Consider the following 23,647-nt stretch of genomic DNA (forward strand, 5'->3'; position numbering starts at 1 on the left):
CAAACACACCTCTGTAAAAACGTGACCTACACAACAATGTGAGCCCAGGACCGGAGAAACGCTCACCTGCCCTTTTCTACCAGGACCAGGATGTCTTTCTTCTCTTGGTTCTCGTTCTCTGAGGCGATACCTTCAGCACAAACACAGAAAGCTTCGTCAGTAACAGACAGAATCCATCAGATTCTGTTCACCCGGACCCGGATCAGGACACATACTCAGCTCCTGCAGGCGGTTCAGGTTGATGATGTCCTCGGCTGCGCCGTCGTTCCGGGGACAGATGAACAGGTTGGACTTCTGCAGGACGAAGTAAGCCTCCTTCCACTGCTGAGGGTCCAGCATGGCCCGGTAGCGCAGCAGCCCGACGCGCTCAAACTCCCGGGTCAGCAGGCAGTGACAGCTGAGCGGCGTTGCAGCCTGACGAAGGTGAGACGTCACGTGACACAGAAGAAGAGCCAAAACATCATTGATAAACATAAATACATGTCTAATATCCATGACTATGAACATCGATCAGTTTCTCTGAGGGAAAATTATTTTTTGTTTTTTTTAGAAAAAGCCACAAACGAGTTAAAGATTAAAACGAGAACCAGTAACTGGTGCTATGAGGAGATCAGACCTTTCCAATGGCTTTGGTCCAGCTGTGCAGGTCGTCGGCTGTTTCCAAACCAAACTGATAAAGTTTCTCTGAAGTCAAATACAACTCGAAGGTGTAACGAAACCTGAGAGAAAGACGTTTTAGCTTCACCGGGCGCAACATTAACTTTAACCACGGAGGTCAGTGACACGCAGATAAACACCTGTCAATGAATCCGCTGCTGCTGGACGAGTCGGGGCGACCCACTCCCAAACACACGATGTCTTTAGCGCCGATCTGCAGGCAGGGATCACCCGATCGATCCGACTCGTAGAAGACCAGAGACCGATCCACCGAGCACCAGAACTTCTGGAAGTCTGAGGACGAGAACACAAAGCATCCATTTCACATGCGGCTCAGAGATCAGCTGCTTGATGAAACTACGTCCTCCTCATCTTCATCTGCAGAGTTTACATCATTAAAATCCTCCAACATTCAGAATTAACCATCAAACTGGAGCCAGGAACCAACTCCCGCAAAGGCTCCTGGGAATTTACTACTCTTGGTAAATGTTGGAGGAGTTTTGGACTCTCTGTTGTGATCCAAGGACATCTGAACCTTCTGACCCCACCTCCTCTTCCTCGTACCTTCTCTGTTTTTTCTGGACATCGTTCCTCTGTTCACGGAGCTGGACTTATAGAGGTACCCCGAGTGAAGAACGGGCTGCATGATCTCATCGTACACGCTGGGATCTGATGAGCAATAAAACGACACCATCAGAAAAACCGTCAGACGTCACATCAAAGTGAAAGTTGAAAGTTTGAAACAACTAAAGAAGAGAAAGGATCTAGTTTTAAAAGCAGTGTGGTGCATGAGTGCTGCCTGGTGCAGTGACTGTGTCCTTCAGGTGGAGCTCAAAGATTAGACTGACACTAACACAGGTGGTTCTCCTGGTGAGCCAACAAAGTGTAACAGGATGAAAACCTCCCTGCACGCACAGCGCTGATAACAGAGCTGCTGACCCCGAGTCTGTGACCTTCAGCGCCGCTCAGGACTGAGCTCAGAGACTGAATCACTGACTGACTTTAGGGTTTGAACCTCAAACACAGCTGTGCAACACTGTGACGAGACGCTAGGACGGAGCGTTTGGTCTCAGGGGGCCCTGCTTCCTGACACTTCAACACTGCACACTGCATTAGAGCACATTAGAGTCCTGACCTGACGTGCTGCAGGGATCCGACGAGTGGGGGTTGCGGCCGTTGGACTCGTTGGCGATATGAGCTGACTCCGCCTCCGAGAAAATCTGAGTCACAGTTTTCAGAAGAGTCTGCTCAGAGACGGCTGAACACAAGACCTGTCAGAGAGACATCCACATCATTAAGACCATAACTATCACTGCACATTATTATTAATGTTGCAGTGAGTCAAACATGTACTACAGACTGGAGGTAGGTTCCTGTGTGTCTGTGCTGCTGCAGCATCATTCACACAGATCTGACAGTTTAATCAATCAGCTGCTTCAGTCTGACAGCAGTTCACTGATCTCTGGATATGATTCACGTTTGCAGGCAACACAAGAAAAAAGACATCGAGGTTCTCCTGAGAATTTATATTTCTGCTCATCGGGGAAACACAAAGACTTGGTCTCTGTGACCTTTGACCCTTCAGCACACTCCACTCCACTCCACTCAATTCAATTCAATTTTATTTATATAGCACCAAATCACAACAAACAGTCTCCTCAAGGTGCTTTATATTGTAGGTAAAGACCCTACAATAATACAAAACGACCCCCTGTGAGCAGCACTTGGTGACAGTGGGAAGGAAAAACTCCCTTTAACAGGAAGAAACCTCCATCAGAACCAGGCTCAGGGAGGGGGGGTCATCTGCTGTGACCACTCAGGAACAGCGACGCTGTTTTGGTCAGGGGGTGCTGGTTTTGTACCTGCTGGAGCTGCTTTAAAGCCCCCCCTAACCCTGCAGTCACGCCTCCTCACAGCCAGCTGAGCCACTGGGAGGCGTTCACTGATGTGGGAGTTTTTTAATTCTGGCAACTTTTATCTTTGTCTCTCTGATGTCTCAGGTCACCGAGCCCCAGTGCACTCTGGGAAAAGGTTCCCTCCAAACAAAGAGCAGCTTTCTATGATTCATGACCTCATCAATAATGTTAGGATCTATGAAGCCGATCAGATGATTGATACTGATCAATAATATAGGTTCTGTGTGTGAAGAGAACAGGAGCTGCAGTGTTCCTCAGAGCGCGCTCAGAGCTCTCTGACCTCTGACCAACAACAGCAGGTACACACAGCTGTGTCGTTACATGCAGCTGTTTACGTCTGCTGCGTTGACAGCACAGGTTCAGGACCTGTGGTGGGAGCAGGAAGTTATTTTATGATGATAATATTTTTGTGTATCTGAGAGCTCTCCCTAAATCAGTCCCTAAAAATGTCGACACTGTGCACACAATATGCAAACATCACGATGCTTTAATAAGATGGTTTCCACGTGTGAAAGAAGTCAGGCGAACCTTGAGCAGCTCCTCCTGGCTGCTGAACGCCGGGTGGGCGAGGCGGTATCGACCCTCTCTGTACTTCTGGACGATGAACTCTCTCCTCTGCTCGGGCGAGGCGTCGCAGTCCAGTTCCTCGGACGCAGAGAGACGAGCCGCCCAGAAGTCGTTGGCCCGGTCGTTCCCCAACATGATGAACAGCTGAGCCGCAAACAAACAAACAAAATGAATGAACAAAGACACGGCTGTTCCCGAGCAGGATGATCAGCTGACCCACAAAGAAAGGCTGAAGCTCCTGCACTCGCAGCTTCACCAGGTCAAACAGTTAAAGTTATGAAGCCAGCTGTGTGCTAACATGCAGCTGGATCCAACAATAACTCCCAATGAGCTCATTAACTGGACGAATGCAGACATTTCAAAGTCATCTGAGGGCTTTTCATGGAAACTGAACAACATGCTTTCATAGATTTTTATGACCTGCAGATACATCACTGCTGACCCATCACTTTCTCACCATCACTATCACCACAAAAAAACCTGGTCCTCATCAGAACCTGTACTCCCAGGAACTTTACAGGGAACTGCGTGCTGCAGGAATTCCCGCTGCTGCCGGAAGCTGCGGCACCTGCGGCACCTGCCCCTTCAGCACCTTCTGCAGGGCTGCTGGAGGACTACAGCAAGTATCTATCAAAGGTATTGGAGGATGAACTTCTGAGCAGCCTCAGAAACTGCTGAATGGGGCTTGACCCCAATTAGTGAAATCAGAACAAACCAGCAACCTATCAGCCACAGTTCTGCCAGCCTGGTGGGCAGTGCCTACACTGTCTGAGCATCATCTGAAGCTGAAAGTCTCTAAGAGGACAGCGCTGGACTAAAGCACCCCTCTGACACCGGGAGGTGATGGATCCATGAAGAAGAGTTCTGGTCTCACCTGAACGATCTCGTTGCTCCACACGCTGGTGTCCAGTTTCAGACTCTGAACCTTAGAGACCATCGTCCCCAGACCTCTGTGCTGCCCTGTGCACACACACACACACACAGACACACACACACACACGCGCACACACACACACACACACACACACACACACACACAGTGGAAAACGGAGCTGACTGGGGTTCTGCAGGTGTGTGACGTTACCTGCAGTCATGTGAGACACATGGAGTTTTCCTGATATTAACACAACATTAACCCTAAACTAATGATTCACCGGGTGAGGACCTACAGTGTCTGAACACACTTATGTTCCCACAGTGTGAGGAAACGCTCCCGTCACAGTGACAGTTTCACCTGCAGTGATTCATGTCTGCACAGGTTCCCACAGGCTCCTGTTTACCTGTGCAGGTGTGTTTACTTGGCCTGATATTTGAAGTGAACTGCAGAAACACACAAACCTTCAGCATGTGCAGTTTTTCCTGCAGAGCTCTGAACAGACAGATTTCAATGCTGCCTCAGAAAGGTGTCCCTGTGGGAGAGGCTGACTGCTCTCCTGCAGCCTCACATATGGAAAGCTACGCTGTGTGTGTGTGTGTGTGTGTGTGTGTGTGTGTGTGTGTGTGTGTGTGTGTGTGTGTGTGTGTGTGTGTCTGATTTCATCTGGTTGCTGCTTGTTGGGAACATTCCTGGGTCACTGTTACCTGTTGTGACAGGTAAGCTAGAACATGTGATCTAACAGGATGTGTCAGATAACGAGCGGCGATGTGAGCGTGGTTCTCTAACACACAGACTGTATATAAAAGACAGACTTCTTCACGTTGTTTATGAAGGCCCAGAACAGGTTTTTGTAGCACACGTATTTCTATGAGCTAGCTCACATTAGATTCACCCACCATCATTAAACCAAAGTTAAATCCACTGTAGAGAAGGCAGAGACCGACTGTGGGAGCTCCACCCTCAGCAGAAGGTCGTACCTGCACAGTTTTTGCAGATGACCACACACAGGTTGATGGAGGCCCAGTCGGGGTTCGGGGCCTTGCAGTCGGCACACGTCCTGTTGAAGCGGTTGGACCAGATTTTCTCGGCCACCTCATAATCTGACAGAGTCTCTGCGATGGACTCCTGCAGCGCCTCCATCCAGTCCCGTTTCTCCCGGTCCGAATCTGCCGTGAAGCTGAGGAGGTGAAGGTTATTTTAATGACAATGATCCTCCTTTCAGTGCTCACATTAAAATTTGGCTCCTTAAAGCGAGAACTCTGTGAGTTCAGATTCAGGGACCTCCCACTAGGTCCCACTATCACCTGCACACCTTTCAGTGATGCTGAACTGGAATGCTTGCAGCTCTGCTGCAGCTACAACAGGTCAGCTTTGCAGCTCCTCACAGAGTGTTCAGAGGTTTAAATAAAGTTTGTCTGGGGTGATTTATGGCTCTGTTCTGGCCCATCCTCACCCTTCCACCATCAGCTGAGCTTCAGGACCATCAGTACCTGAACTACAGCTGTCCTCCGTTCACCTACCTGAAGGTTTTGTATGGCGTGATGAGGTCAAAGCTCTTGTGTTTTCCATCTCGGATCGTCGCTCCTCGAGCTTCGATCACTGTGATGCCGATTCCGTTACGGAAACACTAGAAAAACACACGAGGTCGGTTCATGTTCAGGGGTTGAATCTAAAACACACTCAGATCTGAAGTTAAATCCCAGGACAGAGTCAGTCTTTATTAACGGCTGTTTTACTGATCCTGGTGCTTCGCTGCTCCCTGTCACTGACTGCACCTGTTGGCGCTCTCACCTGCTCGCTCTTGTACAGCCAGATCTGGTCCGTGTTGATGGCGGCGTAAACTTTGGATTTGGTTCCTTTCAGTTCGAGGACTCCGTGTTTCTGGCAGTGAGCTCCGGGACCGAAACGCCGCCGTCCGAACACCAGCTGATCTCTGACGTGCTCCTGCAGCGTGGACACCCAGCGGCGCCTCAGCACTGATGGCAGGGGTCAGAGTTCACTCTCACACACTTCAGGTTGAACATTCAGATGCACATTATTTTAGTGCTAACAGTTTTTTCTGTTTTACGTATATATGAATATATACAGTTGTGTGTGCTGCATTATAGAGGAACAGCCACAGCCGCCCGTCCTGTTGGGTCAGCTGGACCGTACCTGACGACAGGTGAATTTATACTTTGTTTATTCGTGTGAGAACATTCGAGACTTCTCCAACAACAAAAAGGAGACCGACGTCTTCGTGTGTTTACCTTCACTATCCGTCCGAAACACGAAGATCCTGTGAGTCGTCACAATTTCAAATTTATTGTCTTTGGCTGGGCGGGTCATCTGGATGGCAGCCAATGGGATCACTCCTTTTGGGTAGGCGTCCTGAAACACAACACAGGTGAGAAGAAACGAGTCAAACGGACGCTGTATGGGACAGCGGCGAAACAATCAACCATCTGCGCACCTTCTCACTGCCAAAGTACATCAGGTTTTTGCCATCGAACTTCACGTAGCGTTTCTGGAAAACATAGTTCCTGAAAAACAAAAACATCAGTGTCACGTGATTCATTCACAGGATCGCTGAAATAAGAGAGAAGACACCTGATTGGACAGAGAGATCCAGTATACAGTTCATCTAATTGGACTAAAACTACCAACACACGAGTCTGTGAGACCTTCAGGTCCAAGAGGAAGGAAGGAAAAACACACCCAGTGGAGGAAGAAGAGGAAGAGGAGGAAAGCAAAGTGACGAGGCAGAGGCAGTTCCTCAGGAGGAAGGAGACACAGGGAGGAGCAGAGAGGAGGAGACACAGCAGAACAGGTAGAGCTGACCTCTGACCCCTGGCGATCACAAAGACAGAAAGAACACATAAAATGGAATAGAAAGTCTCCTCCTGACGTTCAGGTCTGACCAGCTGTGTAAAACAAACGCACCCCTGTGGAGACAGCTTGTCCAGCCAGCCACTGATGATGGGCGGGGCTCTCTCGGTCAGGGAGGTGTAGCTGGCGTAGGGGGAGATGGTGAGGTCCTCGTCGGCCTCTGGGGGGAAGGTGTGGCGGGGCAGGGAGAGGCAGCGGAGCGAGGGCGGGGTCTCTCCCACGGTGCTGTAACCCGGAGAGTCTCCGGCATGAAATGGCTGCGAGAAACGCTTCGTCCACGAGAACCTGCAACCCCTGAAGTACAGAGAAAAACTTCATTAACACACACTGAAGCCGAGGTCATGTGTCAATATGACATAATCACATCCATTAAACCGAATTCATATGAATGCATTTTCACCACCAATCTTTATGATTCGTTTCTGCACACCTGCTCAGACTCCAGCTTTGCTCTTACCCATGATCCTCTGCATGTTTCTCCTCCTCTTTCCTCGTCTCTCTTCCTTCCAGTCTGCTTCTCTCACTCTGTGCATCAAATTAAACATTTCATCAGATTTGTGTCATTCAGGAGTCTGTGTAGGTTTTCCACCCAGTGACTGGAAGTGGGCTCTGGTCTCACCTCAGGGATGTGTGGCTGTCTCCCGGTTTGGAAAACAGTCTCACAGTACGGGCTGATCTCCTCCTCGGGGTCGTCTGTGGAGGCTGTTTAACAAAGAACAACATAAATCAGGTGTTTCCTGGTCTGTCCTTTGAAACTCTGCTCTGCACACCCACACAGGTGTCTGCGGGGCACCTGCCTGATTACACCTGAATCAGGTCTCAGGTGTGGGTGGAGCTGCTGTCTGGGCGGACTGTTAACCTCATCCTAGAGACTTTTGGAAAACAGGACTCAACAGTTTATATTCAGAGCAGTGAGCTGTTTGTCCTGAATCATGTGAAGTATTTGTTTTCAGACTGAAATGAGCTGTGCAGAGATTCTGCAGAGAGCTGCATCCAAATATTCGCTGGAGAGGAGCTCACAGACGAGGGGATGAAACCAGTGGAAGGTGAAGCCTGTGGGATGAAGGCAGACTGGGAAAACACGGCTCTGAACTACAACTAATGAAGCTGCAGCTTCGATGGAGATTGAGAGACAGGCCGTGAGATCGGTCCACGCAGCTACAGCGAGGACCGCGACGCTGACAGCGGGTTTGAGCGCCTCCTCGTCGTGATGGAAAAGCTTTTAGACACCCACACAGGAGCATGCAGTCTGTTCTGAACTCACCTCGGGCTGATCCTGAAGAGTTGTTGCTTAAAGTGCTGCCACTGAAAAAAAGCACATTACAGCAAATGATTAGTCTGAAGGAGAACACCTCAGGGTCCGGTCCTGCTAATGGATGACTTCACACACAAACACAAATAAACCCTCTCAGGTGGATGCTTGGGTACGTTTAATAGGCCAAAAAAATGACCTCCCGTCTCCTTTTCCTAACCACTCCTCCTCGGCCGTGATGGAGGTGAAGGAACGATGTTCATGTGGTGCACGGCGAGTCTGCTGTACTGAAACTACAACATCCAGAAAATGGACTACAAACCTTCACCTGTAACACTTTACACTCTGCGACCAAGGGCAGAATTCCCCTCTAATTAAATGGACTCTCAGTGTGTTTTATTTGGAATTACAGTGTAATTATATTTACCTACAAATATTAAAGGTGCATGATGGATGTTATTCAGTGTCCCCACTTTACAGAAGGCTTTTAGTAAGGACTTAAAACCCTTTATCGTTCATTCTGTTGTGGTTTGGATTATAAGTAAAAGTAAGAAGGACGTTTTTTCTTCGTTGTAACGAGGCTTCTTGGCAGTAACTCTCACACTGTTGGATTGTTTACATGGAGCCACCTGTGAGGAAAATGCACCTGTGTGCTGAGGCTGTTTGGATCACTGAAGCTGCAGATGTGGCTCCATTTAAGGGAAATAAACAGGACAGGATGATGAAGGTAGACCTGCTCCATCACTGTCGTTTTGATGGTATTTATGTTTTTGGAACGGGAGAATAGTCCTGACCACATTTAATTTTTTAAAAGGAACTCTAATCATGCACGTTAACATCACAATTATTAAAGAAGATTTAAAAACAAAGATGTAAAAGGGCAGCATTAATATTACTTATGATGTCAGAGGGGGAAATATTTTTCTGCTAAATGAACAAAATTACTTACAGCATCATTTGTGCCTCCTTTCCTGTAAAAAAGTTATATAATACTTAAAATGCACTACATAACATTACTAAGGTATTACTCAAAGTTACACAGTTTATTTACAGTATAATTACTTCATTGTCTCCTGTAACAACCTGACCTGTTACCTCTTTATTGTGGTGTACCGACCTGTAGCTAAACTCACACTGTCGAGCTCAGAGCTGAGCACAACTCTGCTCTGCAGTAACTGTTCCTGGAACAGCCAAACTCCTTCTTCCCAGCACAATGTTCAGCACACGAACATGAGGACCAGCGTACGCGTGTGTTTACCAGCCGGTGGTTGAAACATTTGTATCATTTTTATGAATGACTGAATGGGGTGTTGCTATGAATTGTGGGAGGGCACTGTGTCCTCTCCTTTCATAAAGGATGGTTCAGTGTCTCAGTAATGAAACACTGAAGCTCCTTCCTTGGTATCTGGAGACTTCTCTGGGCCACAGCCAGAAACCCTCCTAAACAAACCTGAGAATATTCAAATGTACACCTGGTCTAGAAAACAGCCCATCAGGGTCACTCACCTGTTCCTCTCGCAGTTCCTGTCAGTTGTTTGTCTGGGTGGAGTTGGCGGGGCTGACTGCGGGTTGTAGTAACTCCTCCCTCCACTGTGGGCAGCAGAGCTGGGTGAAGTGCCCCAGTAGATCTCATTAGAGACCATCTCCATGCCTCCTCCTCGGGGAGAACCGGAGGGTGAGGATCCAGAGAGCCTGCTGCTATCAGAACTACCTGAACAGGAAGTCAGAGAGGACAAAGCCTGGACCTGCTCTGTGGGAACAGGTGAAGAAGAAGAAGTGGGAGGAGACCCCTGCATCAAGGTGGTGAGGACCCCGCGGTTCAGCCTTGGGGGAACAGGAGGTAACAGCCCTCCAGCATCTGACAGAGACCTGCTGCGGCCAGGCCTGGTCCTCTCCGTCTGGCTCGACCTACGGCTGGGGGACGTCGCCTTGTCGCTGAGGTCAGAGGTCAAACTGTTGTCTGCGGCAAGAGTGTCCCCTGAACTCAGACCTTCCAACACAGTGAAGCAGATGGACTCCTGGGAAAGCCTCCTGGGCAGGGGCGGTGCAGGGTCCGGTGTTGGACAGAAATGGACGGGTGTAGTTCTGCGGCGGTTGAAGACGGTTCTGGGTTTGGGAACCGGCTTCACCGCCACTCTACTACTGTTTGAGTTTGTCAGCATGGCGGCGAGGTCGGGAGCAGAACTGTTCCTGAACACCTCCTGATGGGTGGACGCAGCGGTGCAACCGCTCTCTGATGAACAAACTGACTGACAACGGTCACGAGGGAGATCCACCTTCTGATTGGCTCTCTGACCTTCTGTCCTCTTGATGTAACTGACCAATCGTAGGATTCTCTTTCTGTGTCCTGTGGCGGTTATACCCAGACTGACCAAAGCATCATTGTCAAGGTGAGTGAAGTCTCTAGCCAATAGGAGACCAGCTTGATGGAAGGTGTCCAGGTACCTGCAGGAAAAGAGAAACTTGAAAGAATTCTTATTGGCTGTACTGGAGCTGTACTGTGATTGGCTGGCTTGTTCTGGTGGGCCGTTGCTTGTTGATGATGCTCACAGTCTGATGTGTGATGTGCTGGCTCTCCATAACTTACACCACACTGCACAGCACACTTCCAGCCCTGAGAGCTGGTTAGCTGACAGGTTAGCTGTTTGTGGCAGGCGGTGTAGTAAGGAACACCTAAAATCCCCTCACCTCAGCTGTTTAATGCACTAACAAGACTAATGTATCGTTGCTGCCTGTCTTTACTGAGCTGACAGCCTCTCTCCTGCATACTGTGCCAACAAACAAGCTCCCCTCTCAGGGCGGCAGGACACGCCCACGAAAGCCAACTTCCAGAGACAGTAGTCAACTTCACAGGATCGATGCAATCAGGAAAATTTGATCCTTTGCAGACCGGGAGGAGACAGAAATCTCTGAGAGGCATGCAGCATATAAATAAATATGTGGCCCAGTTAAGCTAACATGCATGTCTGCAGGCTGTGGGAGGAAGTCGGTGAACCTGGAGAGATCCCATGCAGACATGAGGAGAACATGGAAACCATGTGTATATTTGTACATGTATGTGTGTGACATCATTGTGCCTGTGCTTCTCGCTCCTGACCTCTCCAGGTGAATCACAGACAGCAGCGTCTCAACCGGCGTGCTTCCATCCAGCGAGGCCATGATGACCAACGTGGACTCTGGACTGGGCTTCATCTCCTCCACCTGCAGGAAACACCTGGGCCATCGCTGACCTACAGCAGGGACAGATGGGGGCTGTCCATCTGGTGGAGAAAGAGAAAAACACAACACGGCTCTGCTTCAGATATCAGGTTTCCCTTCAGGGTCTCACAAGAATGGAAACATCTGGCTTCAAACTGCAGTGCCTCCTCACTTCAGCACATTTCATGTTGTCTGTGGACTATTTTTGATTCAATATAACTTTAAATGATCTGTCAGTGCTGCTGTGGTCTGTTGACATGGCTCAACCTCTGTAACTGTTCATCCCTCCAGAAGGGGGCGCTGAAGATCTCCTCTGCTCATTGAACCATGGAGGAGGTCTTCTAATTAAAAATAGATTAACAAACAACCCCCACACGCAGCAGAGATGACACCACTGTGACCTCTGACCTCTGGAGCTCACAAGCCCCTCTCTCTGAAAACTAAAACCATAGAAGAACAAAACATGATGTCAGCAAGCAGACACAGCTGCAGGATTGTTTCTCTGAATCTGCAGCGGGATGACCTTTGACCTCTGTACAGCAGCAGAGAAGCAGACAGAGACTCAGTGTGGAGATAAAGACTGAGGGTGTCATGTGGCCAGCATGGAGTAAGAAAAGGAGACGGTGAAATATCAGCTTCAGCCTCATTTATCCAACAGCCGCGGCTCCATCATTCACACACACGACGCTCCTGTTCCTGTGCGCCTCCTGAGTGGCAAAACTCAGGGACAAAGAGTCTGTGACCCCACGAGAGATCCACATCTGGATCCTCTGGCGGGTTCAGCAGCTGAACGCTCACACGGGAGGACACAGCAAATGAGCTGAGGAGCCGCCACCCTCCAACCCTCCAGCTCAAAGCAACACGCCTCGCTTCAGCCGCTCCCTGCATCCTGTGTGTGTGTATGTCAGAGGTTAAAGAGGTTGGAATGTGTAACATTTTAACAGACACCTCTCTGTGGTGTGTGTGTGTGTGTGTGTGTGTGTGTGCCGAGGGAAATCAAACCAAGAAACTTTCAGACAAACTGTGAGCAAAGCTTTGGTTTCCATAAATGCTGACAGATTTCAGCATTAATGGAAAAGTTGTGACGTTATAGTTAATGTCTGCAGGATGTCGGAGAGGATCAAATGTGTTAAATAGGGTCCATCTGAGACAGGAAGTTACAGTTATGAAGCAGATGGACTTTCCTGTTGGACCTTTAATAATCAGAGCTTCAATTTGATTGTGAGGGTCACAAAAATCCCCGAAATACAGCAGATATACCAAACTCCTGGTGTGAAACTACAAGAAACTACGACTCCTGGTGTGAAACTACGACTCCTGCTGCAAAACTACGACTCCTGCTGTGAAACCAAAGTTCCAGGTGTGAAACCACAACTCCAGATGTGAAACTACGACATTAGGTGCAAAACTACGACACCAGGTGCGAAGCTACAATAGACTACAACTCCTGGTGTGAAACTACAACTCCTGGTGTGAAACTACAAGAAACTACGACTCCTGGTGTGAAACCACGACTCCTGGTGCAAAACTACAACTCCTGTTGTGAAACCACGACTCCTGGTGTGAAACTACAAGAAACTACGACTCCTGTTGTGAAACTACTACTTCTGGTGTGAAACTACAACTCCTGGTGTGAAACTACTACTTCTGGTGTGAAACTACTACTTCTGGTGTGAAACTACGACTCCTGTTGTGAAACTACTACTTCTGGTGTGAAACTACAACTCCTGGTGTGAAACTACTACTTCTGGTGTGAAACTACAACTCCTGGTGTGAAACTACTACTTCTGGTGTGAAACTACAACTCCTGGTGTGAAACTACGACTCCTGTTGTGAAACTACTACTTCTGGTGTGAAACTACAAGAAACTACGACTCCTGTTGTGAAACTACTACTACTGGTGTGAAACTACAAGAAACTACGACTCCTGCTGTGAAACCAAAGTTCCAGGTGTGAAACCACAACTCCAGATGTGAAACTACGACATTAGGTGCAAAACTACGACACCAGGTGCGAAGCTACAATAGACTACAACTCCTGGTGTGAAACTACAACTCCTGGTGTGAAACTACAAGAAACTACGACTCCTGGTGTGAAACCACGACTCCTGGTGCAAAACTACAACTCCTGTTGTGAAACAACGACTCCTGGTGTGAAACTACAAGAAACTACGACTCCTGTTGTGAAACTACTACTTCTGGTGTGAAACTACAACTCCTGGTGTGAAACTACTACTTCTGGTGTGAAACTACTACTTCTGGTGTGAAACTACGACTCCTGTTGTGAAACTACTACTTCTGGTGTGAAACTACAACTCCTGGTGTGAAACTACTACTTATGGTGTGAAACTACAACTCCTGGTGTGAAACTACTACTACTGGTGTGAAACTACAACTACTGGTGTGAAACTACGACTCCTGTTGTGAAACTACTACTTCTGGTGTGAAACTACAAGAAACTACGACTCCTGTTGTGAAACTACTACTTCTGGTGTGAAACTACAAGAAACTACGACTCCTGCTGTGAAACCAAAGTTCCAGGTGTGAAACCACAACTCCAGATGTGAAACTACGACATTAGGTGCAAAACTACGACACCAGGTGCGAAGCTACAATAGACTACAACTCCTGGTGTGAAACTACAACTCCTGGTGTGAAACTACAAGAAACTACGACTCCTGGTGTGAAACAACGACTCCTGGTGCAAAACTACAACTCCTGTTGTGAAACCACGACTCCTGGTGTGAAACTACAAGAAACTACGACTCCTGTTGTGAAACTACTACTTCTGGTGTGAAACTACAACTCCTGGTGTGAAACTACTACTTCTGGTGTGAAACTACTACTCCTGGTGTGAAACTACGACTCCTGTTGTGAAACTACTACTTCTGGTGTGAAACTACAACTCCTGGTGTGAAACTACAACTCCTGGTGTGAAACTACTACTTCTGGTGTGAAACTACTACTTCTGGTGTGAAACTACAACTCCTGGTGTGAAACTATGACTCCTGTTGTGAAACTACTACTTCTGGTGTGAAACTACAAGAAACTACGACTCCTGTTGTGAAACTACTACTTCTGGTGTGAAACTACAAGAAACTACGACTCCTGTTGTGAAACTACTACTTCTGGTGTGAAACTACAAGAAACTACGACTCCTGTTGTGAAACTACTACTTCTGGTGTGAAACTACAACTCCTGGTGTGAAACTACTACTTCTGGTGTGAAACTACGACTCCTGGTGTGAAACTACTACTTCTGGTGTGAAACTACGACTCCTGTTGTGAAACTACTACTTCTGGTGTGAAACTACGACTCCTGGTGTAAAGCAGCATGGAGCAAAGACTGGATTCTCTGGAGTGGGGCAACCTGTTAGCAGCAGAATTTAAATCAGAGAAAAACAGAGGAAAATGTGTCTGACACCAAAGTGACACTGAGTGTAAACCATATGTAAAAATAACACACACACACACACACACACACACTCTCTCTCTCTGAGGGCCAGCAGCAGCGTCCAGCAGGAAGACAAATGCCGAGGAGGAAGTGAGTCACAGCCACTTCCTCCTGTCGACCTTTTTCCTCCTCCACTCTTCAGACGCTGCACACAAAAGCAGCTTCTGTTCTGATCTGGATCAGCCATCCACACAAACTACAGCTAGGAAACAAATTACACAACAGCTGTGATATGTAATCTCGATCAATATTGTGTCAATAATGCAATAATATCTTAAATAATATTGTAATTGATGTTTTTTTTGTAGCTATGGCGACAGATTCTCTCTCCTCCCGTGACAGTTTATTCCACTCAATTTGCAAAGAACAAATGAGCAGGAATGACTCTGCATTATTATTTTTAATAAGCCTGTCCCAGCTGTTACAGGGTGAGAGGCAGGGTACACCCTGTACAGGTCGCCAGCCTGTCGCAGGGCCAACACAGAGACACAGACAACCATTTACACTCACATTCACCTACGGGCAATTTAGAATCACCAATTAACCTAACCCCAGTAACTGCATGTCTTTGGACTGTGGGAGGAAACCCACGCAGACACGGGGAGAACATGCAAACTCCACACAGGTGGATTCAAACCCAGGACCTTCTAGCTGACGTCACCGTGATGCCATTACATGTTATTCAATTCAATTTTATTTATACTGCACTAAATCACAATAAACCGTCGCCTCGAGGTGGTTTATACTGTAAGGTAAAGTTACCCTACAATAATACAGAGAAAACCCAACAGTCCAAACGACCCCCTATGAGCAGCACTTGGTGACAGTGGGAAGGAAAAACTCCCTTTAACAGGAAGAAACCTCCATCAGAACCAGGCTCAGGGAGGGGGGGTCATCTGCTGGGGGGGGCAGGACAAAGGACTATGACTAAAACTAAATCAAAATTTGCTGTCAAAATTAACACTGATAGCAGCATAACTAACGGAGGGTTCAGGGTCACCTGATCCACCGCTCAGACAGCCAGAGATTCAAGGAGAACATGAAACATGTCGCTCCTGGTCTGATTGGGGAGGGGCCCAGAGAAAACTACAGAGTCCGACATCGTTTTTGCAAAGTTACACACCGAGTCAATATTAATTTTAGTGACCTCCGATTGGCGTAACCGGGTGTCATTACTGCCGACGTGAATAACCATCTTACCAAATCTACGATCAGCCTTAGCCAGCAGTTTCAAATCTCCATGAATATCGCCTGTTCTGGACCCTGGACGACATCTGACTATGGTCGCCGGTGTCTCTAGCTTCACGTTTCTCAAATAACCAGAGTTTGATCCTCGGCGGGTGGAGAAAAAAGGTTAGAGAATGACAAAATGAAACCAGTTGTTATCTAGAGATTTATAATTAATTGAACTACACAAAACACCACTGTGCTCTGTAACAGGAACTGTACTATACTGCAGTGAGAGCGCCACCCTCAGGCTATGAAAGAACTACAGCACGGTCACATGATGTCAGCGTCACAGACAGTCTGTAGTTTAATGAAGCCTCTGGTGAGCTGACAGCCTTCACTCCGGTTTTGTTGGAGAACGAAGCGTGAAGATGTTTAAAGGTGTGTGTGCAGGTTCTCAGTGCTTTAAAGCTCGCTGACTTCCAACAAGGACGCAGGAAGTGCAAAAATGCTGACTAATTTCTGGGATTCAGCTCTGATTCCTGCAAGCATCTCATTTAAGATAAACCGCTGCTACGAGCGCTCTGATTGGCTCAGGTGGATGCAGGAGGTGATAACAGTAGATTTCTCTCCTCAGACTTTATGATCCTGTCTTTGATTTTTCCAGGATACTTCAGGGCTGTAGAAGTACGGCACAGTCACTCTTTAAAAAGAGCAACAGGGGAAGGCAGCAGCTGTTGTCCAGTTTAGTCACTGCTATTAGTCAGAGATGATCACAGGATGATGGTGAGTCAACACACCAATCCAAATTATTTGTCTGAACAGGAAATGAAGCCATTACTATTGCCCCTACTGAGTAATAATAACACACTGACTCTCTGCTGCAAAGATTTCTACTGTTACACGAGACGTTTTTAATGTAGGACTGGAGGTAAGAGGGTCTTAAATCCAGCAGGAGTGAAAAGCAGCAGCCTGAGAAAAACTGAAGTGACAGAAAGCAGAAAGTTAAATCTGAGAGGAAAAAGAGCAACCGAGGAGGAAAAACGTTATAGAACCAGGCAGGAAGTCAGTGAAGGCTACAGATAAAGACCAGGCCAAGGAAAGGCAGCAGGAGGATACAGACCCTCCCATCCGACTTCCACTTTTAAACACTGCAGCTGAGAGAGGAGTTTAAATGGAGGGCTGAGCAGAGAGCTGAGTGTGAACACCATCCAGGGCTCTTCATATTCTGACCACTGAATCAGACACTACGTATCCACACAGATGTTTTCATCCAGAACCGGCATCATCTACTACAGAACCAGAAAAACAAGGACCGTTTCACATGCTTTAAGGTCTCTGGATATCTGAATGAGTCCAGCTACAGTTCAGTTTGCAGGAAATTTGCACCACTGAAGGTAAATATCAGGCTCCATCTGATCATCCTGGTCATCGGAGCAGGATGATCATGTCGTGACTGTTCAGAGTATAAACCAGGGACAGAAATACTGAAGTCACATCTGTAATAAATACTCCATAAGACACCAAATTATCTTCCCTCCATCCACAAAGCAGCTGATCACTGCAGCTGGGTGGTTTCTGGGTGCACAGTGGGGGGGCTGTGAAGAAGAATCCAGTCAGAACTCAAATGGCTCAGACATGAGCTCAGGCTGAATGTGCAAATGCATGCTGGGAGAATTTACAGTCTGCGCTGTGGTTTGTATGCAGTTCTGATCAAAGTAAAGCATTCACATTGATCCACAGTGGGGGTCTCTAACACTGATGCTGGACGAGGTCAGGTCATCATCGATGCTGCGTGGCCCAAATAAAGTCACATGATACTGAAAAAAACGGAGTCAGACACAGACACCAGGCGTAAAACGTCCCGAGAGGAACCGATTTTGAAAGGACGATTGATCATTTTTATTCATGGAGTGATTGTGAAGGTTCAAGATTACCACATGTTGATGAAGATGAGTTTGGGTTGGGGGGGTGTTCGTGTAAAGGGCCAGTCACTGCTAAAATCATTATTCCACACTCCCGGCTCATAAACACGACGCTGAGCTGAACACAAGAGACACTCTCTCTCTTCCACAGTGCCCCCCCCCCACAGCAGATGACTGCCCCCCCCCTCCCTGAGCCTGGTTCTGATGGAGGTTTCTTCCTGTTAAAGGGAGTTTTTCCTTCCCACTGTCACCAAGTGCTGCTCATAGGGGGTCGTTTTGAGTGCTGGGTTTTCTCTGTATTATTGTAGGGTCTTTACCCACAATACAAAGCAGCTTGAGGCGACTGATGCTGTGATTTGGTGCTATATAAATAAAACTGAACTGAGTCAGTGGCACATGGTGAAAAACCAAAATGGAAGCATGATTTGAGCAGAGGCCGTGTGGAAAGCTTGGAAAGTATCAGGACAATCAGATGGAGAGAGATTAGTGGAGAAAAGTTTCCAGACTCTACATACGGTGCAGAACACGTCCTCAGAAATGATGTGCTATTAAAAAGTGATTCTCAGGTCCAGGAGGTTAAGGACAGTCATCAGCGCTGAGCCGCAAACAGCCCAAAGCCTCCCTTCCTCACCTCCTCCTCTTTATCACCGTCCTGTTGTTGCAATCAGCGCTGAAGATCTGCAGCAGAGCAAAACACAGGATACAGCTGTCCCTCAAACTGCTGCAGAGGGAGGGCACGCACGCACGTGGGCAGCCTCCTGGCTGTAGCTCAGGAGGTAGAGCAGGTCACCTACTGATTGGAAGGTCAGCGGTTTGATTCCTGGCTGCTCAAGTCTGCATGCCAAAGTACCCTTGGGCAAAATACTGAACCCCAAGTTGCTCTCCGAGTGCTCGGAGTATGAATGTGTGTGAATGTTAGACAGTAAGCACTTAGCTTAGTTACTCATGGAGGTGCTTGTATGAATGGGGTAAATGTGTTGTCTGAGTGCTCAGACAGAGCAGAAAAGCTCTATATAAGAGCTAGTCCATTTACTCACATTACCATGTGGATCTCAGCTGGTCAGACAGGTTTCAGAGGACTACATGTAGTTTTTAATATCGCAGATCTTAACTGTTTGCATGTGTTTATATATTATAGTATTATTAGTAGTAGTCTGTGTAGGCTTCCTCTCTTCTCCTGTGCTGTGTTTTTGTGCAGGAAGTAAATACAAAGACGTTAAAGTTACTATAAACAAAAATCCAGTGTCATAAACAGCCCTGTGTCACCACTACTTTACACTGTGTAAAATATTATGTTGTCAGTGTAAAATACAGTCTGCAGGCTTCCTCGTGAGAAGGCCAGAAAGCCTGAGAGACAGAATCTGCTGTGAAATCAGTCGATCGAATAATGCTGAGAGGCATTTTCACACCTCACTGACACTGGATCAGCTCCCTGCGCCGGACTGAAGAGGATCTGAAACTCGTCCTGGTCTGACTCGAATCAGACGCTCAGTGACTTTAATGGGTTTTATTTTAACAGCTGAAATCAGACAAAAGGTCTTCATTCAGTCACCCTGTGCTTCCTCTGCCCATCCCTCCTCTCCCCAAACATCAAACACACCCTTTCTTCCTCCCATCCCTCCCTCTGCAGCTCCCTGTCAGCCGATAGCTGGACTTTCACATCAGAAACATCTGCTTTATTTTATTTTGAACTCCAGTCTGATTTACTTCCTGTGTCAGTTTTTTCCCAACACGCTGTGTTAGGGTTAGGGTCAAGGGTCAAGGGTTAGGGTTAGCTAAAAACAGAAGACACTGATTTATTCACAATAGCACCCAGAACACACATCTCAACACCATTCTGTTCAGAGTTACATTATAACACTGTCTCAGTCTATTGTTACCTTGATTTGTTTTATAGTGTTATTATTTGATTCTCATTTAATTGTGTATATTTTAGAAACTGCTGTGCTAAAGCGAGCCTAAAATGGTTCCTTTGTTTTCTGTGTTATTGTCAATAAAATCTGGGTCCGGTTTTATTTACACATCGTCCCAGCGCTTTGAGAAGTGGGGTTGTGGTTTCCAGGAGCCACATCCATGCTGAGAAGCTTCTCCAAACTGAGCCTGAACATTTCCAAGGATTCAGGAAGCCTCTGAGAACAGCTCCGAGCAGGAAGCGGTCAGGAGGTGTGGTTCCTCACATCAGCAACAAACATCACCCTACTGTGGCACCAATAAGGCTGCGTTCCAAGCTTATGACACCACCGCTCTGACGGTGGCACATTTCCATCAGTGATGGAAGCTCACGATCAGCTCACGAGATCTTCTCCTTCAGTGAGGACAGAAGGTCAAAGGCCAGCAGGAGCCTGTTTGCTTTCTTCACTGATGACATCACCTTGGCCATTCAGTTTGTAGTGCTCTGATTAGAACAAATACATGACTAGAGCAGCAAACCCTGCTCAGAGATGCCACACGGCAGCTGAACGATGAAGCTCTCAGTTTGCTTTTCTTTGCCCTCCTGCAGGACACGGCTGGATCTCCTGTGGCTTCGTTCCTCACTGTGAGGAAAAGTGAGCTTTGGGCAGCAGCACTGCCTTTGACTTTAACCTCAGCAGGTGAGGTCATTGGTAGGTAACCGTCACCTTTAGCAGGCTTTAGTCTGAACTCTGCCGACCGACCGGCAGCTGTAAACACGATTCAGGCTAACCAGACCGAGCATCTGCAGACCTGGAATGAGTACATCCAGGGGGCTCAAACTGCGGCCCGCGGACCAGTGGGGGCCCTCAGGAACATTTTGTGTGTCTTGAAGATAGAAAATACCAACTTTACATTTAATTGATCCAAACTTTGAGGATGGCTGGAGTAAAGGGACAGAGATCAGCTGAGCAGGGATTAAGTCAGAACATGCTCCTGCTCCTTTAGTTCAGTTTGAACTTCTTTAGACCTTCTCCACATAGTTTTTGGGTGTTTGAATGAGAACCCTATGCTAATCAGAGGCACTGACTAAGTTAACAGGCTGAGACCCCGATCGTATTCCGTCAGACTGAGACCATGAACTCGTCAGGAAGGCGTTTACTCAGCTCAGAGATCAGGTGAGCAGGAGACTCGTTTTCTCATAGACTTCGATCCAAACAGAGGATTGTCCCCCTGCTGGACAGTAGAAATAATGCAGGTTTCAGGCACTTCAGACTCAGAGGTTAGGTCCATCACTTCTGTCCCATCAGCCACCGGTTTCCATGAAGAAGTTCTTCTGTTGTCTCAGCTCCACTTGAGCACTGCTGCTGATGGTTATTGTGTGTATTTACTGTGTTCACCTCCTCTGGCGTATTCTGATCTCAGGCCTGGCTGTTTGAGCCGGGAGGGACGGAGGGCCGAGCCGTCGCTCTGCAGCGATGAGGAGGGGCAGAGAGGAAGGCGGGGAGAGAGAGGGTGGGCGAGTGAGGCAGTGTAATAACAGTGAGGCTCTATTGTGTCACACAGAGGGCTGATTGTTCCTGAGCTGTGACTGGAACCACACACTGACGCTCACTGGGAACACTGGGACACACTGGGTGATTATTAATTCTATACCTCTGCACATTTCCTCTGAGCTTCAGACACCGATTAATTCATTAATCAATCAAAAGAAAACTAGTCAGCAACTCTTCTGAGAACTGACTGCTGTGCTGCAGCGTTGGCTTCACTGTTTCACTTCTGAGGTTTTACAAAGCTAACTACACGCAGAGAGAAGCCATTCCTGAGTTCCTCCTGCTGAGCTGAGGGCGTGCAGAGACTTGAGATACTGTAAAACAGAAAGGATCCAGCACACTGGCAGGAATGATGCTTCCCCTACTGTAACAAACAAACACCGGCACCGACAGTGAGCCATCAGAAGATGATCAGATAAACAGGAGATAACAGCTCTGAGGTTCTCAGGAGAACGACATCATGTTCCACAAAGAAAACACTGTCAGCAAACAGTCACACCTGAAATTATGGTTAAATTACAAACTGCACATGCGGGACAGCATCAGGGTGAAGCCTTCAGTGTGGAGCCACTAACTGGGCTCTGCTCTGGATACACGAGCCCAGCAGGATTTATCCTTTTTACAGACACGCTCACCATATACACACCTGTAGCACCTGCAGATGCACAAGTCAGATCCTGACTGACAGGTCACAGGTCACAGGTCACAGGTGAGTCTGGATGATGCCACAGCTCCATGATTTTACAAATACTCACACACAGAAACAAAGACGCAAAATCAAACAATAAAACAATAAAAAACATCCAATCAGAGGTGATGACACACTGGTAAACAGGATGTTACATCACAGGGAGTTTTCACTTCCTGTTCCTGTCAACACACACACACACAGACACACACACACACACACACACACACACACACACAGTGCTGCGCTCTGTGTATGTGTGTTCACAGACTAACACCTCAAACTCTTAGCTGCACAGAGCAATCCTTTCACTGATGATCAGCTGATTGACTTAAATCAGAGACACCCAGCAGACAGGAAACAGGAAGTGATGACTGAACCTGTGGTTCAGGTTCTGGTGTGGGTGGTTCAGCTCATGATGCTTTGTTTTTAACGAAGCTGAGAGCTCGTTTCTGATGTGAAGCTTCACGACCACTTTCAGAAGACTGGCTCAGAGGGTCGCATCAGCTTCATGACATTGAGACAACTGAAAGCTCCACACTGCTCGTGTTTCTGTTGTCCTGTGGCCACTGAAGGCAGCATGGATGCTCCTCAGACTGGGCTGCCAAACCAGAACCTGAACCACTCAGACCAGAACCTGCAAAGACCCAGACCAGCAAATACCACAGGCCCTCCCAGACCCCCACAAACCCTCCCAGACCCCCTCAGACCCTCGCAAACTCCCACAAACCCTCCCAGACTTCCTTGGACCCTCTCAGACCCCCGCAAGCACTCACAGCCCCTTTCAGACACCCACATATCCCCACACACCCACTGAGACCCCCACAAATCCTCCCAGACCCCCACAAACCCTCTCAGACCCTCCCAGACCCCCACAAACCCTCACAGACCCCCCCAGACCCTCCCAGGCTTCCTTGGACCCTCTCAGACCCCCACAAGCCCTCACAGCCCCTTTCAGACACCCTCATATCCCCATACACCCACTGAGACCCCCACAGACCCTCTCGGACCCCCGCAGATCCTCAGAGACCCTCTCAGACCCAGTCTCTGAGTCCACACACTCCAAGACTCGAACCCGTGAAGCGGGTCAGAACCGGAGACCCTGGACTGGCCGCAGGCAGACCAGCGGCAGGAGGAGCCGCTTCCTGCGGGGCTCCGTGAGGCTCCATTTGAGGAGAACTCGGAGTGTCTCACCTCTGATCCGGACTCTCTCCGCTCCGGTTCGGTCTGCCTCCTGCTCCGTGTTCGGGTCTCTGCGGTGTGTGCGCCGCGCGGTCCCGGCGAAGCGGTCCGTACGCTGCGATGCGGCTCTCGGTGTGAGAGGAGTAACTCCGCTCCGGGCAGTAGAAGCAAGCTACACCCAACCACTACCGCTGCCGCTTCCGCTTACTTTCACAATAAAACTACCGAGAACACACAGCTTCCGGTCAGTCCACAGGAATAAATAAGTTATCAATGTCATCAATACTTATACACGAACATTTTATAATTCAAAAAAGACGATGATACTCATTAGAGGAACTCATCGGGGAATAATCCAACAAGTAAAAACCGTGTTAATGATCAGAGTAACCATGTGAGATCTCCCCACAGGAGAAAGGCCGTCCTCACACCTGCTGATGCTGCTCCTCGGCCCA

At 48.0% G+C, this 23,647-nt stretch overlaps 1 protein-coding gene across 1 annotated transcript in view; it reads right to left on the minus strand.

Moving 5' to 3' along the window:
- Positions 1-23,352, minus strand: part of arap3 (ArfGAP with RhoGAP domain, ankyrin repeat and PH domain 3) — a 34,933-nt gene extending 11,581 nt beyond the window's left edge. Inside the window, exons 1-21 of the mRNA XM_030739629.1 lie at positions 23,205-23,352; positions 11,235-11,397; positions 9,644-10,582; positions 8,150-8,190; positions 7,505-7,587; positions 7,343-7,410; positions 6,940-7,179; positions 6,715-6,846; positions 6,470-6,539; positions 6,267-6,387; positions 5,809-5,993; positions 5,538-5,644; positions 4,995-5,194; positions 4,015-4,100; positions 3,102-3,284; positions 1,793-1,928; positions 1,222-1,326; positions 798-951; positions 617-719; positions 216-414; positions 67-130 (exon numbers count right to left, since the gene is read on the minus strand). Coding sequence (XP_030595489.1) covers positions 67-130; positions 216-414; positions 617-719; positions 798-951; positions 1,222-1,326; positions 1,793-1,928; positions 3,102-3,284; positions 4,015-4,100; positions 4,995-5,194; positions 5,538-5,644; positions 5,809-5,993; positions 6,267-6,387; positions 6,470-6,539; positions 6,715-6,846; positions 6,940-7,179; positions 7,343-7,410; positions 7,505-7,587; positions 8,150-8,190; positions 9,644-10,582; positions 11,235-11,329 — 3,311 coding nt within the window. The 5' untranslated portion in view covers positions 11,330-11,397; positions 23,205-23,352. The remainder of the gene's footprint in view (positions 1-66; positions 131-215; positions 415-616; positions 720-797; positions 952-1,221; positions 1,327-1,792; positions 1,929-3,101; positions 3,285-4,014; positions 4,101-4,994; positions 5,195-5,537; positions 5,645-5,808; positions 5,994-6,266; positions 6,388-6,469; positions 6,540-6,714; positions 6,847-6,939; positions 7,180-7,342; positions 7,411-7,504; positions 7,588-8,149; positions 8,191-9,643; positions 10,583-11,234; positions 11,398-23,204) is intronic.
- Positions 23,353-23,647: the final 295 nt, after the last annotated feature.

This window comes from Archocentrus centrarchus, chromosome 10, assembly GCF_007364275.1.
Source record: "Archocentrus centrarchus isolate MPI-CPG fArcCen1 chromosome 10, fArcCen1, whole genome shotgun sequence".
Classification (NCBI taxonomy): Eukaryota; Metazoa; Chordata; class Actinopteri; order Cichliformes; family Cichlidae; genus Archocentrus; species Archocentrus centrarchus.